This window comes from Heptranchias perlo, chromosome 1 (genome assembly GCF_035084215.1).
Source record: "Heptranchias perlo isolate sHepPer1 chromosome 1, sHepPer1.hap1, whole genome shotgun sequence".
NCBI classification, from domain to species: Eukaryota; Metazoa; Chordata; class Chondrichthyes; order Hexanchiformes; family Hexanchidae; genus Heptranchias; species Heptranchias perlo.
In genome coordinates this window covers 5,415,129-5,431,122 of record NC_090325.1, presented here as the reverse complement: position 1 = coordinate 5,431,122, position 15,994 = coordinate 5,415,129, and the positions used below count along the sequence as shown (strand labels likewise).

General features: G+C 44.3%; 1 protein-coding gene across 2 annotated transcripts in view; it reads right to left on the bottom strand.

The window, feature by feature from the left end:
- Positions 1 to 9,719: 9,719 nt before the first annotated feature.
- LOC137312893 (hematopoietically-expressed homeobox protein hhex-like) overlaps positions 9,720 to 15,994 on the bottom strand; it is a 70,991-nt gene continuing 64,716 nt past the window's right edge. Inside the window, exons 4-5 of one of the 2 annotated variants that reach the window (XM_067979338.1) lie at positions 13,112 to 13,374; positions 9,720 to 11,273 (exon numbers count right to left, since the gene is read on the bottom strand). In XM_067979338.1, the coding sequence (XP_067835439.1) occupies positions 13,159 to 13,374 (216 nt within the window). In that variant the 3' untranslated portion in view covers positions 9,720 to 11,273; positions 13,112 to 13,158. Of the gene's footprint in view, positions 13,375 to 15,994 lie in introns of both variants that reach the window. The other variant, XM_067979300.1, reaches the window with a different exon arrangement.

Sequence of the window (15,994 nt, the reverse complement as noted above, 5' to 3'; positions counted from 1 at the left end):
TTTGGTCAGATTTCAACAAGTGCTGGGAATGTCCACAAAACACTCACCGCCAGGGAGAATGGGATTAAATATTAAATTAAACAGATACAAACACTGGGAATGTTTCTATATAACAATCAACACAGGGAGAATGGGATTAAATATTAAATTAAACAGATACAAACACTGGGAATGTTTCTATATAACACTCACCGCCAGGGAGAATGGGATTAAATATTAAATTAAACACAGACAAACACTGGGAATGTTTCTATATAACACTCACCGCCAGGGAGAATGGGATTAAATATTAAATTAAACAGATACAAACACTGGGAATGTTTCTATATAACACTCACCGCCAGGGAGAATGGGATTAAATATTAAATTAAACACAGACAAACACTGGGAATGTTTCTATATAACACTCACCGACAGGGAGAATGGGATTAAATATTAAATTAAACACAGACAGACACTGGGAATGTTTCTATATAACACTCACCGCCAGGGAGAATGGGATTAAATATTAAATTAAACACAGACAAACACTGGGAATGTTTCTATATAACACTCACCGCCAGGGAGAATGGGATTAAATATTAAATTAAACACAGACAAACACTGGGAATGTTTCTATATAACACTCACCGACAGGGAGAATGGGATTAAATATTAAATTAAACACAGACAAACACTGGGAATGTTTCTATATAACACTCACCGCCAGGGAGAATGGGATTAAATATTAAATTAAACACAGACAGACACTGGGAATGTTTCTATATAACACTCACCGACAGGGAGAATGGGATTAAATATTAAATTAAACACAGACAAACACTGGGAATGTTTCTATATAACACTCACCGCCAGGGAGAATGGGATTAAATATTAAATTAAACACAGACAAACACTGGGAATGTTTCTATATAACACTCACCGACAGGGAGAATGGGATTAAATATTAAATTAAACACAGACAAACACTGGGAATGTTTCTATATAACACTCACCGCCAGGGAGAATGGGATTAAATATTAAATTAAACACAGACAGACACTGGGAATGTTTCTATATAACACTCACCGCCAGGGAGAATGGGATTAAATATTAAATTAAACACAAACAAACACTGGGAATGTTTCTATATAACACTCACCGCCAGGGAGAATGGGATTAAATATTAAATTAAACACAAACAAACACTGGGAATGTTTCTATATAACACTCACCGCCAGGGAGAATGGGATTAAATATTAAATTAAACACAAACAAACACTGGGAATGTTTCTATATAACAATCACCAATAACACAGGGAGAATGGGATTAAATATTAAATTAAACACAGACAAACACTGGGAATGTTTCTATATAACAATCAATAGCACAGGGAGATTGGGATTAAATATTAAATTAAACACAGACAAACACTGGGAATGTTTCTATATAACACTCACCGACAGGGAGAATGGGATTAAATATTAAATTAAACACAGACAAACACTGGGAATGTTTCTATATAACAATCAATAGCACAGGGAGAATGGGATTAAATATTAAATTAAACACAGACAAACACTGGGAATGTTTCTATATAACACTCACCGCCAGGGAGAATGGGTTTAAATATTAAATTAAACACAGACAAACACTGGGAATGTTTCTATATAACACTCACCGCCAGGGAGAATGGGATTAAATATTAAATTAAACACAGACAAACACTGGGAATGTTTCTATATAACACTTACCGCCAGGGAGAATGGGATTAAATATTAAATTAAACACAGACAAACACTGGGAATGTTTCTATATAACAATCAATAGCACAGGGAGAATGGGATTAAATATTAAATTAAACACAGACAAACACTGGGAATGTTTCTATATAACACTCACCGACAGGGAGAATGGGATTAAATATTAAATTAAACAGATACAAACACTGGGAATGTTTCTATATAACACTCACCGCCAGGGAGAATGGGATTAAATATTAAATTAAACACAAACAAACACTGGGAATGTTTCTATATAACACTCACCGCCAGGGAGAATGGATTTAAATATTAAATTAAACACAGACAAACACTGGGAATGTTTCTATATAACAATCAATAGCACAGGGAGAATGGGATTAAATATTAAATTAAACAGATACAAACACTGGGAATGTTTCTATATAACACTCACCGCCAGGGAGAATGGGATTAAATATTAAATTAAACACAAACAAACACTGGGAATGTTTCTATATAACACTCACCGCCAGGGAGAATGGGATTAAATATTAAATTAAACAGATGCAAACACTGGGAATGTTTCTATATAACAATCAACACAGGGAGAATGGGTTTAAATATTAAATTAAACAGATACAAACACTGGGAATGTTACTATATTACAGTGACCAGCAATAGCACAGGGAGAATGGGAAGAAATGATAAGTTAAAAATATATAAACATTAAAAATGTTACTATATAACAATCACCAATAGCATAGATAGACTAGGATTAAATATTAAATTGAACAGATACAAACACTGGGAATGTGACTAACAATGATTAGCAATAGCACAGGGAGAATGGGAAGAAATTATAAGCTAAAAAGATATAAGCACGAGAAATGTGACCATATAACAATCACCAATAGCACAGGGAGAATGGGATGAAACAATTCAGATAAACAGATGTAAACACTGGGAATTTGAAGTAAAAAAACAGGAAGTGCAGATCATCTCTTAATCTTTGGTCTGATGAAGGATTCACATCAGAGCCCAATTTTCTCTCTTTACAGATGCTGATTGGTCTGATGGGATGGAATGATCTCCAAGCAAGGCTTTTGACAAGGTCCCACATGGCAGGCTCGTCAAAAAAGTACAAGCCCATGGGATCCCAGGGAAAGTGGCAAGTTGGATCCAAAATTGGCTCAGTGGCAGGAAGCAAAGGGTAATGGTCGACGGGTGTTTTTGTAAATGGAAGGCTGTTTCCAGTGGGGTTCCGCAGGGCTCAGTATTCGGTCCCTTGCTTTTTGTGGTATATATTAATGACTTAAATGTAGGGGGGCATGATTAAGAAATTTGCAGATGATACAAAAATTGGCCGTGTGGTTGATAGTGAGGAGGAAAGCTGTAGACTGCAGGAAGATATCAATGGACTGGTCAGGTGGGCAGAAAAGTGGCAAATGGAATTCAATCCGGAGAAGTGTGAGGTAATGCATTTGGGGAGCTCAAACATGGCAAGGGAATACACAATAAATGGGAGGATACTGAGAGGTGTAGAGGAAGTGAGGGACCTTGGAGTGCATGTCCACAGATCCCTGAAGGTAGCAGGACAGGAGATAAGGTGGTTAAGAAGGCATACGGGATACTTTCCTTTATTAGCTGAGGCATAGAATATAAGAGCAGGGGGTTATGCTAGAACCGTATAAAGCACTAATTAGGCCACAGCTTGAGTACTGCGTACAGTTCTGGTCACCACATTACAAGAAATATTGCACTGGAGAAGGTACAGAGGAGATTTCCAAGGATGTTGCCAGGACAGGAGAATTTAAGCTATCAGGAAAGATTGGATAGGCTGGGTTTGTTCTCTTTGGAACAGAGGAGGCTGAGGGGTGATTTGATTGAGTGTATAAAATTATAAGGGGCCTAGATAGAGTGGATAGGAAGGACCTATTTCCCTTAGCAGAGAGGTCAATAACCAGGAGGCATAGATTTAAAGTGAATGGTAGAAGGATGAGAGGGGAGCTGAGGAAAAATGTTTTCACCCAGAGGGTGGTGGGGGTCTGGAACTCACTGCCTGAAAGGGTGGTAGAGGCAGAAACCCTCAACTCATTTAAAAAGTACCTGGATGTGCACCTGAAGAGCCGTGACCTACAGGGCTACAGACCAAGTGCGGGAAAGTGGGATTAGGCTGGATGGCTCATTTTCGACCGGCACAGACATGATGGGCTGAATGGCCTCCTTCTGTGCCGTAAATTTCCGATGATTGTACTTTCCCATTTAGCTTTGTATCATCAGGAAACTTGGCTACATTACACTCGGTCCCTTCATCTAAGTCATTAATATAGATTGTAAATAGCTGAGGCCCAAGCACCGATCCTTGTGGTACCCCACTAGTTACAGCCTGCCAACCTGAGAATGACCCGTTTATCCCTACTCCCTGTTTTCTGTCAGTTACCCAATCCTCTATCCATGCAAATATATTACCCCTAATCCCATGAGCCCTGATCTTGTGTAACAACCTTTTATGTGGCACCTTATCGAATGCCTTTTGAAAATCCAAATATACAGATGCTATAGGAAAGATAGAGCAGGAGGTAAGAGAGGAGGGGGAGTTGCGTTCTTGATTCGGGAGAACATCACGGCAGTAGTGAGAGGGGATAAATCCAAGGGTTCGCCCACTGAGTCTATATGGGTAGAACTGAAAAATAAGAAGGGAGAGATCACTTTGATAGGATTGTACTACAGACCCCCAAATAGTCAACCGGAAATTGAGGAGCAAATATGTAAGGAGATTACAGACAGCTGCAAGAAAAATAGGGTGGTAATAGTAGGGGACTTTAACTTTCCCAACATTGACTGGGACAGCCATAGCATTAGGGGCTTGGATGGAGAGAAATTTGTTGAGTGTATTCAGGAGGAATTTCTCATTCAGTATGTGGATGGCCCGACTGGAGAGGGGGCAAAACTTGACCTCCTCTTGGGAAATAAGGAAGGGCAGGTGACAGAAGTGTTAGTGAGGGATCACTTTGGGACCAGTGATCATAATTCCATTAGTTTTAAGATAGCTATGGAGAAGGATAGGTCTGGCCCAAAAGTTAAAATTCTAAATTGGGGAAAGGCCAATTTTGATGGTATTAGACAGGAACTTTCAGAAGTTGATTGGGAGAGTCTGTTGGCAGGCAAAGGGACGTCTGGTAAGTGGGAGGCTTTCAAAAGTGTGTTAACCAGGGTTCAGGGTAAGCACATTCCTTATAAAGTGAAGGGCAAGGCTGGTAGAAGTAGGGAACCTTGGATGACTCGGGAGATTGAGGCCCTAGTCAGAAAGAAGAAGGAGGCATATGACATGCATAGGGCAGCTGGGATCAAGTGGATCCCTTGAAGAGTATAGTGATTGTATAGTTATAGAGGGTTGTTTTTCAAACTGGAGGCCTGTGACCAGCGGTGTGCCTCAGGGATCGGTGCTGGGTCTGCTGTTATTTGTTATTTATATCAATGATTTGGATGAGAATTTAGGAGGCATGGTTAGTAAGTTTGCAGATGACACCAAGATTGGTGGCATTGTGGACAGTGAAGAAGGTTATCTAAGATTGCAACGGGATCTTGATAAATTGGGCCAGTGGGCCGATGAATGGCAGATGGAGTTTAATTTAGATAAATGTGAGGTGATGCATTTTGGTAGATCAAATCGGGCCAGGACCTGCTCCGTTAATGGTAGGGCGTTGGGGAGAGTTATAGAACAAAGAGATCTAGGAGTACAGGTTCATAGCTCCTTGAAAGTGGAGTCACAGGTGGATAGGGTGGTGAAGAAGGCATTCAGCATGCTTGGTTTCATTGGTCAGAACATTGAATACAGGAGTTGGGATGTCTTGTTGAAGTTGTACAAGACATTAGTTAAGCCACACTTGGAATACTGTGTACAGTTCTGGTCACCCTATTATAGAAAGGATATTATTAAACTAGAAAGAGTGCAGAAAAGATTTATTAGGATGCTACCGGGACTTGATGGTTTGACTTACAGGGAGAGGTTGGATAGACTGAGACTTTTTTCCCTGGAGAGTAGGAGATTTAGGGGTGATCTTATAGAAGTCTATAAAATAATGAGGGGCATAAATAAGGTAGATAGTCAAAATCTTTTCCCAAAGGTAGGGGAGTCTATAACGAGGGGGCATAGATTTAAGGTGAGAGGGGAGAGATACAAAAGGGTCCAGAGGGGCAATTTTTTCACTCAAAGGGTGGTGAGTGTCTGGAACGAGCTGCCAGAGGCAGTAGTAGAGGCGGGTACAATTTTGTCTTTTAAAAAGCATTTGGACAGTTGCATGGGTAAGATGGGTAAAGAGGGATATGGGCCAAGTGCAGGCAATTGGGACTAGCTTAGTGGTATAAACTGGGCGACATGGACATGTTGGGCCGAAGGGCCTGTTTCCATGTTGTAAACTTCTATGATTCTATTCTATGATTCTATAGGACATCCACTAGTTCCTCTTTATCTACCCTGCTAGTTACATCCTCAAAAAACTCCAATAGATTTGTCAAACATGATTTCCCTTTCATAAAACCATGTTGACTCTGTCTAATCATATTATGATTTTCTAAGTGCCCTGTTACTACACCCTGAATAATGGATTCCAGCATTTTCCCGACAATTGATGTCAGGCTAACTGGCCTGTAGTTCCCTGTTTTCTCTCTCCCTCCTTTCTTGAATAGCGGGATTACATTTGCTACCTTCCAATCCACTGGGACCGTTCGAGAATCGAGGGAATTTTGGAAGATCATAACCAATGCATCCACTATCTCTGCAGCCACCTCTTTTAGAACCCTCGGATGTAGGTCATCAGGCCCAGGGAATTTTCTGGCTTTTAGTCCCATTAGTTTCTCCAGTACTTTTTCTTCACTGATATTAATTACTTTAAGTTCCTCACTCTCATTAGCCCCTTGGTTCCCCACTATTTCTGGTATGTTTTTTGTGTTTTCTACTGCGAAGGCAGATACAAAATATTTGTTTAACGTCTCTGCTGTTTCCTTATTCCCCATTATAATTTCTCCTGTCTCAGCCTCTAAGGGAACCATGTTTATTTTCTCTAATCTCTTTCTTTTTACTTACCTGTAGAAGCTTTTACAATCTGATTTTATATTTCTTGCTAGTTTACTCTCATTTTCTATTTTCTCCCTTTTTATCAATTTTTTGGTCGTCCTTTGCTGGTTCCTAAAACCCTCCCGATCCTCAGGCTTACTATTCTTCTTGGCAACATTGTAAGCCTCTTCTTTTAATCTAATATTCTCCTTAACTTCTTTCGTTGGCTACGGATGAATCACTTTTCCCGTGAAGTTTTTATTCCTGAAGCGTGTGTATTCATTGAGAATTATGAAATATTTATTTAAATGTTCGCCATTGCTTATCTACCGTCATACCTTTTAATCTAATTTCCCAATCAACCTTAGCCAACTCGCCCCTCGTACCTATGTAATTGGCTTTGTTTAAATTTAAGACACTTACTACATCACTCTCAAACTCAAAATGAAATTCTATCATATTATGACCAGTCCTCCCCAGGGGATCCTTTACTGTGAGATCACTAATGAACCCTGTCTCATTATACAGTACTAGATCTAAAATAGCCTGTTCCCTGGTCGACATATTGCTCTCGGAAGCTGTCTCGAATGCATTCCATGAACTCGCCCTCCAAACTACTTATGCTAATTTGGTTTGCCCCATCAATATGCAGATTAAAGTCCCCAATGATTACTGCATTACCTTTGTTACAAGCTCCTCTAATTTCCTGATTTATACTCTGTCCAACAGTATAACTACTGTTAGGGGGCCTTTTAACTACTCCCACCAGTATTTTATGCCCCTTGTTATTTCTTAGCTCCACCCAGACTGATTCTAAATCCTGATTTTCTGAGCTAACGATTTCAAGGCCTGGCAAAGTGTTTTGCAGTTAAATGAAATACTTTTGAAGTGTAGTTGCTGTTGTGTGGGTAATACAGCAGCCAAGTTGTGCACAGCAAGGTCCCACAAACAGTGATCAAATAAATGACCAATCTGATGTCACGATGTGGAGATGGACTGGGGTGGACAAATGTACGGAGTCGTACAACACCAGGTTATAGTCCAACAGCTTCATTTGAAAATCGCAAGCTTTCGGAGCTTTGCTCCTTCGTCAGGTGAAGTGAAGAGATGCATAAAGGCACAGCATATATAGTCAGAGAACAATGCCTGGTGATTGCAGATAATCTTTCCAACTGCCCTTTATCACACCTCGGCAGAGAGATAATCACAGCAATCAAAGGAGTGAATGGTGTTCAGACAGGTTAGTCAGGGAAACATTACATCCAAGAATACTGAGGTGGGGTCACACGGGGTCAAATGTAGCAGATGCTGGGGTTTGTATTGAGAACAGATAACTTTTTTTTTTGTGACCCCACCTCAGTATTCTTGGATGTAATGTTTCCCTGACTAACCTGTCTGAACACCATTCACTCCTTTGATTGCTGTGATTATCTCTCTGCCGAGGTGTGACAAAGGGCAGTTGGAAAGATTATCTGTAATCACCAGGCATTGTCTCTGACTATATATGCTGTGCCTTTATGCATCTCTGACGAAGGAGGAAAGCTCCGAAAGCTTGTGATTTCAAATAAAGCTGTTGGACTATAACCTGGTGTTGTGCGACTCCTTACAATCTGATGTCGGCTGAGCGATAAATATTGGCCAGGACACCAGGGAGAACTCCCCTGCTCTTCTTCCAGTAGTGGCCGTGGGATCTATTTATATCCACCTGAGAGGGCAGACGGGGCCTCAGTTTAACATCTCATCTGAAAGACAGCACCTGGTTGACAGTGCAGCGCTCCCTCAATACTGGCACCGGAGTGTGAGCCTAGATTTTGTACTCAGTTCTCTGGAGTGGGACTATGAACCCACAATCTGCTGACTCAGAGTGCAAGAGTGCCACCCACTGAGCCACGGCTGACACCAAGGTTAGAGTCTGTGTGAGGGAAGGAGGAGTGATCTTTTGCACAGTTTTGACGTCCTGGGAGAGAATGAGTTGGAGTAGGAGACAGCACGATAGGTTTTCAACAGAGTGAGGACGCAGGGATAAATAAAGCAGCCTGCAGGTGTGGTGCTCCTGTTCTGGGGCCCTGTGCACCGATCCTCTAGCCTATCTGCTATTTGCACAGGGCAGCACCGAAAAGGCTCAGTTCTGCTTTCAGACGTCACTGAGGTTTCAGCCAGTTCTGCTTTCTAGGCCTTGATTTCTGGGCCGCCGAATCTCCCGGGTTATCAGCTGCTCCGATGCTGAGAGTACGACCCAATCATTGATCTCAGTCGGGAGGCCTGGTGCTGTGTGAAAATCCATGGCCTGCAGAGGGGGGAAATCAGACCGGACTCCTGCTCCTGGCCACTATGCAGGGGGCCCTGCAGGAAAATGTGTGTGTGTGAGTATACACACATACATACACACATAGACACACATGCACGCATGTGCATACACACATACATATGTGCACCCATATGTATAGCTGCATACACACACATATACACGCATGCACACATATATACATACACACATATGCACACAAATACGTGGATACACACACATATATATACACACGTACACACATATAGGTGCACACACAAACGAGAACACACATATATAGGTGCGAATGTGGTTATGTGTGTGCATGCTCGTGTGCGCCTGTGTGTGTGTGCATGTCAGTGTGTGTGAACACGTATATGTGTGTGTCACGTGTGTGTACATATACGTGTGTGTGCATCTGTGGATGTCTGAGCTTTATGTTTGAAGTTGGGATCAGGTTTGACTGTGATGCTTCACATAGTCGAGTGACCTGCTGACGCGTGAAGAATGGTCACTTGGGTGAGGTATCACAGGACGACTAATTCCAGTCAAACCCGTACCCCAGCAAGGAAAACTTTGCCCCTGAAAACAAAGTTTGACTTGTGCGTGGAAGAATTAACCCAAGAAAATGGCAAAAAATGGGAATGAGAGCAAAGCTATCGGCAAATCATAAATCCATTTATTCAAAATACACACAAAAAGTTAAAAAACACAAGTACAAAAATAGAAAAGAGGGGACCACCGTTTGACGGTTGGGGCTGGTGTCCCGAGAGTTTGCTGCCGATGGACAGGCCTTGCCCACCTCCACCTCCCCCTCCCCCCAGGCACGTGTGCTGCCCCTGATTTCGATCAGAGTCGGCGGCTGCGTGTCCTCAGGAAACAGGTACCGACCTGATCTAAGGCTGAAAGCTTGGGTGGAGTGGGTCTCATTGAGCTTCTGTGAGAATATTTACAACATGTATAGAAGATGAAGGATTCGGGCGGGCTTAGGGGGGGTGGGGGGGGGGTTGGGAGGGGCGGGTGGGAGCGGGGAGAAGGGTGAGAGGAGTCAGCGCGAAAGGCACTCGTTGGCCTGAGTTTCAAGCCCAGGGGGTATTTTAACTCCCGGTCCTCATTTAAATGCCAACGGTCCAATTCCGCCCCCCCCCAGAATGGGCATGAAGAGGCCACAGAGTGGCTGGCGACAGGCAGAGATCGGGCACCCCACCATCTCGCAGGGAATGTGGCGAGAAGAGGGTCTCGGGGTGGCGGTGGTGGTGGGGAGGGAGTCCGAGGTAAGGGGACATCCTGACTTGCATTCATCCTCGGGACGTGAACGTCGCTGGCATGGCCGGCATTTATTGCCCATTCCCTAGTTGCCCTGAGAAGATGTTGGTGGGCCGCCTTCTTCTTGAGCCACTGGTAACGGTTTGGTGCAACCGAGTGTCTTGTGAGACCATTTCAGAGGGCAGTTGAGAGTCAACCATGTTGGGGTGGGGACCGGAGTCACCTATAGGCCCAGACCGGGTAAGGGCGGCAGGTTTCCTTCCCTACGAGAGAGTGGTGAACCGGTATGGGTTTTCAGGACAATCCGACAGCTTGCTTGACCACTCCTGCTCCTCGTGGCCCCAACAGAGGAGATTTTATTCCGCTGACCCTCGAAGGGGACTCTTCCGTCTGCAGACCAGCTGCTAAGCCTGCTTCCACCTGGCAGGCTTCTCCGCACAGGCCCCGGTTTCGAGGGCCTTTGGATGTAAATTCACGAAGCCTCATCCATCCGCCGATTAAGATGGGAAATGGTTGGAAAGTTCTGAGGAGAACGTAACCTGCTAATTTCTAACTGCCCGTCCTTCCGTGCTGACCGCAGGGCGGGGAAGGGTGGGAGGTTTGAACAGAAGATTGTCTGGCAACCAGAATGGATGATTCCAGAGTTCACAGAATCGTACAGCACGGAAGGAGGCCATTCGGCCCATCGTGCCTGTGCCGGCTCTTTGAAAGAGGTATCCAATTAGTCCCACTCCCCTGCTCTTACCCCTGTAGTCCTGCAGATTTCTTCACATGAAGTATTTATCTAATTCCCTTTTGAAAGTTATTATTGAGTCTGCTTCCACCGCCCTTTCAGGCAGCGAATTCCAGATCATCACAACTCGCTGTGTAAAAAATGTTTCCTCATGTCGCCTCTGGTTCTTTTGCCAATGATATTAAATCTGTGTCCTCTGGTTACGGATCCTCCTGCCAGTGGAAACATTTTCTCTTTATTTACTCTATCAACACAGGTTAGATACAGAGTAAAGCTCCCTCTACGCTGTCCCATCAAACACTCCCAGGGCAGGTACAGCACGGGTTAGATACAGAGTAAAGCTCCCTCTACGCTGTCCAATCAAACACTCCCAGGGCAGGTACAGCACGGGTTAGATACAGAGTAAAGCTCCCTCTACGCTGTCCCATCAAACACTCCCAGGACAGGTACAGCACGGGTTAGATACAGAGTAAAGCTCCCTCTACACTGTCCCATCAAACACTCCCAGGGCAGGTACAGCACGGGTTAGATACAGGGTAAAGCTCCCTCTACGCTGTCCCATCAAACACTCCCAGGACAGGTACAGCACGGGTTAGATACAGAGTAAAGCTCCCTCTACACTGTCCCATCAAACACTCCCAGGGCAGGTACAGCACGGGTTAGATATAGGGTAAAGCTCCCTCTACGCTGTCCCATCAAACACTCCCAGGACAGGTACAGCACGGGTTAGATACAGAGTAAAGCTCCCTCTACACTGTCCCATCAAACACTCCCAGGGCAGGTACAGCACGGGTTAGATACAGAGCAAAGCTCCCTCTACACTGTCCCATCAAACACTCCCAGGACAGGTACAGCACGGGTTAGATACAGAGTAAAGCTCCCTCTGCACTGTCCCATCAAACACTCCCAGGACAGGTACAGCACGGGTTAGATACAGAGTAAAGCTCCCTCTACACTGTCCCATCAAACACTCCCAGGGCAGGTACAGCACGGGTTGGATACAGAGTAAAGCTCCCTCTACACTGTCCCATCAAACACTCCCAGGGCAGGTGCAGCACGGGTTAGATACAGAGTAAAGCTCCCTCTACACTGTCCCATCAAACACTCCCAGGGCAGGTACAGCACGGGTTGGATACAGAGTAAAGCTCCCTCTACACTGTCCCATCAAACACTCCCAGGACAGGTACAGCACGGGTTAGATACAGAGTAAAGCTCCCTCTGCACTGTCCCATCAAACACTCCCAGGACAGGTACAGCACGGGTTAGATACAGAGTAAAGCTCCCTCTACACTGTCCCATCAAACACTCCCAGGGCAGGTACAGCACGGGTTGGATACAGAGTAAAGCTCCCTCTACACTGTCCCATCAAACACTCCCAGGGCAGGTGCAGCACGGGTTAGATACAGAGTAAAGCTCCCTCTACACTGTCCCATCAAACACTCCCAGGGCAGGTACAGCACGGGTTGGATACAGAGTAAAGCTCCCTCTACACTGTCCCATCAAACACTCCCAGGACAGGTACAGCAGGGGTTGGATACAGAGTAAAGCTCCCTCCATATTCAGAAGAATGCCCCCTACTACAACAATGAGTGTGAGTGGTACATTTGGTTCGATATTAAATGCTGTCTTGTGCTCTGGGCCTGGTGCACACTGAGAAATGCACTCAGATTGGCCAAACTCACTTCACAAAGGACCCGTACAGAGAAGAAGTTTGTGTTATATTTTCAAGGACGGAGAACTGTTGGAATTTCTGTTGAGACCAGCATCCCCCACGTGATCCACAAGTGCCCCTCCCCCCTTAATCTCCAACGAATTGACAGCACCAAATCCAACAGCCCTGTTCATTTCACTGTGGTAAAACCTCAGTTCCTTGGAGCTTGGAAAAACCCAAGAGCCAGTCTTGAGTTGCCTCTCTGGCTTGTAGTTCAGTTCACTCAGGGTTAGATGGTCATTCCTTTCTCTTAACACTGACATTTGGTAAGGAATGAAGGTAAGACATAAAGTGCATTTAAAATCCATTCAACGGCTACAGAACTGGGTGGGTATTTACTTATTGGGGTCTGTTTCTTCTTAAGGTGACGGTTGGTTGAAATCACCTTAATGGTCGCAATCAACGTCCACATCACTGTCCTGCTCAGTGCTTTGTGAATCTGATCCTCCCAGACTCCGGGAAGAATGACCCGAGTTTTCCTGGTGCATGGTAACCTCTTTCATCTGTTGCGGTGTCTCTTTGGCACTTGCCTCGTTGCTTGGGTCAATGGGATCTCCCTCTACATCCTTGAACCAGTTGGACTTCTCGTCACCGGGCAGCTCCTGTGAGACAGGGAGAAGTTAGGGGTTTACAGCCAACGGGAAGTCATGGCACAAATAAAAAGATGGGAAACAATTGGAATTGCTGGACGAAAAAAGACCAAGATCCCGTCTGGTTCACCTTCTACCATCCTGCCAGTCACATGATACAACAATAATGGACTAATCATAGCAATCAATCTCTATCAATGAGTCTACAAGAGACCCCAGACATGAGGCGAGGAAAACCCCCAGTGGTGGAGAGCTTTGGGAACCATAGGTCCAAAGTCACCTGTTCTGCCCGAGTCTGTTACACTCACCGCATGTTATGTCTCAGATTACTCATAGACTGGATCCCAAAATGTTTATTTTCTGAAAGAAATCTATCTAATCTGTATCTGAATGATTCAACACTAACTCCTTCCACTGTTTCCCGAGGGAGCATGTTCCAGAGGTATTTAGAAAGAACTTGCACCTTTCGTGACTTCAAGTCACCCCAAAGCACTTCACAGCCAATGAAGTACCTTTGAAGTGTAGTCAATGTTGCAATGTAGGAAACACGGCAGCCAATTTGCGCACAGCAAGATCCCACAAACAGCGATGTGATAACGACCAGATAATCTGTTTTTAGGTATTGACGGATAAATATTGGCCCCAGGACACCAGGGAGAACTCACCTGCTTTTCTTCAAAATAGTGCATGGGATCTTTTACGTCCACCTGAGAGGGCCTTGGTTTAACGTCTCATTCGAAAGACGGCACCTCCGACAGTGCAGCACTCCCTCAGTACTGCACTGGGAGCGTCAGCCTGGATTATCAGCTCAAGTCTCTGGAGTGGGGCTTAATCCTACGACCTTTTTGACTCAGAGGCATGAGAGTGCTACCCACTGAGACACAGCTGACATTTAGATCATGACTCTGCTCTTGAAACAATGTGCCACCAGTAGTTATACCGCAGGTACAGCAGGAGAATATCAACGGACCTTACACGCTATAGGGTGTGGGAGTAGGACCATAGAATCATAGAATCATTACAGCACGGAAGGAGGCAATTCGGCCCATTGAGTCCATACCGGCTCTTTGCAAGAGCAATCCAGCTAGTCCCACTCCCCCGCCCTTTCCCCGTACCCCTCCAATTCTTTTCCTTTCAAATACTTATCCAGTTCCCTTTTGAAGGCCATGATTGAATCTGCCTCCACCACCCCCTCGGGCAGTGCATTCCAGATCCTAACCACTCGCTGTGTAAACAAGATTTTCCTCATGTCACCTTTGGTTCTTTTGTCAATCACCTTAAATCTATGTCCTCTGGTTCTTGACCCTTCTGCCAATGGGAACAATTTCTCTCTATTCACTCTGTCTAGACCCTTCATGATTTTGAACACCTCGATCAAATCTCCTCTCAACCATTTCTGTTCCAAGGAGAACAATCCCAGCTTCTCCAGTCTATCCACGTAACTAAAGTACCTCATCCCTGGAATCATTCTAGTAAATCTCTTCTGCACCCTCTCTAAGGCCTTCACATCTTTCCTAAAGTGTGGTGCCCAGAACTGGACACAATACTCCAGTTGTGGCTGAACCAGTGTTTTATAAAGGTTCATCATGACTTCCATACTTTTGTACTCTATGCCTCTATTTATAAAGCCCAGGATCCCATATGCTTTTTTATCTGCTTTCTCAACCTGCCCTGCCACCTTCAATGATTTGTGCACATATACCCCCAGATCTCTCTGTTCCTGTACCCCTTTTAGAGTTGTGCCCTCTAGTTTATATTGCCTCTCCTCATTCTTCTGACTGAAATGTATCACTTTGCTTTTTTCTGCATTAAATTTCATCTGCCATGTGTCCGCCCATGCCACCAGCCTGTCTATATCCTCTTGAAGTCTATCACTATCCTCCTCACTGTTCACTACACTTCCAAGTTTTGCCTCATCTGCAAATTTGGAAATTGTGCCCTGTACACCCAAGTCCAAGTCATTAATATATATCAAGAAAATCAGTGGTCCCAGCACCGACCCCTGGGGAACACCACTGTACACCTCCCTCCAGTCCGAAAAACAACCATTCACCACTACTCTCTGTTTCCTGTCCCTTAGCCAATTCTGTATCCATGTTGCTACTGCCCCCTTTATTCCGTGGGCCACAATCTTGATGATAAGCCTACCGTGCGGCACTTTATCAAACGCCTTTTGAAAGTCCATATACATCACATCAACTGCATTGCCCTCATCTACCCTCTCTATTACCTCATCAAAAAACTCTATCAGGTTAGTTAAACACGATTTGCCTTTAACAAATCCGTGCTGGCTTTCCTTAATCAATCCACACTTGTTCAAGTGACTGTTAATTCTGTCCCGGATTATCATTTTTAAAAGTTTCCCCACCACTGAGGTTAAACTGACTGGCCTATAATTGCTGGGTTTATCCTTACACCCTTTTTTGAGCAAGGGTAACATTTGCAATTCTCCAGTCCTCTGGCACCACCCCTGTACCTACGGATGTTTGGAAGATTCTGGCCAGTACCTCTGCAATTTCCACCCTTACTTCCCTCAGCAACCTAGGATGCATCCCATCCGGACCGGGTGACTTATCTACTTTAAGTACAGCTAGCCTTTCAAGTACCTCTTCTTTCTCAATTTTTAGCCCAT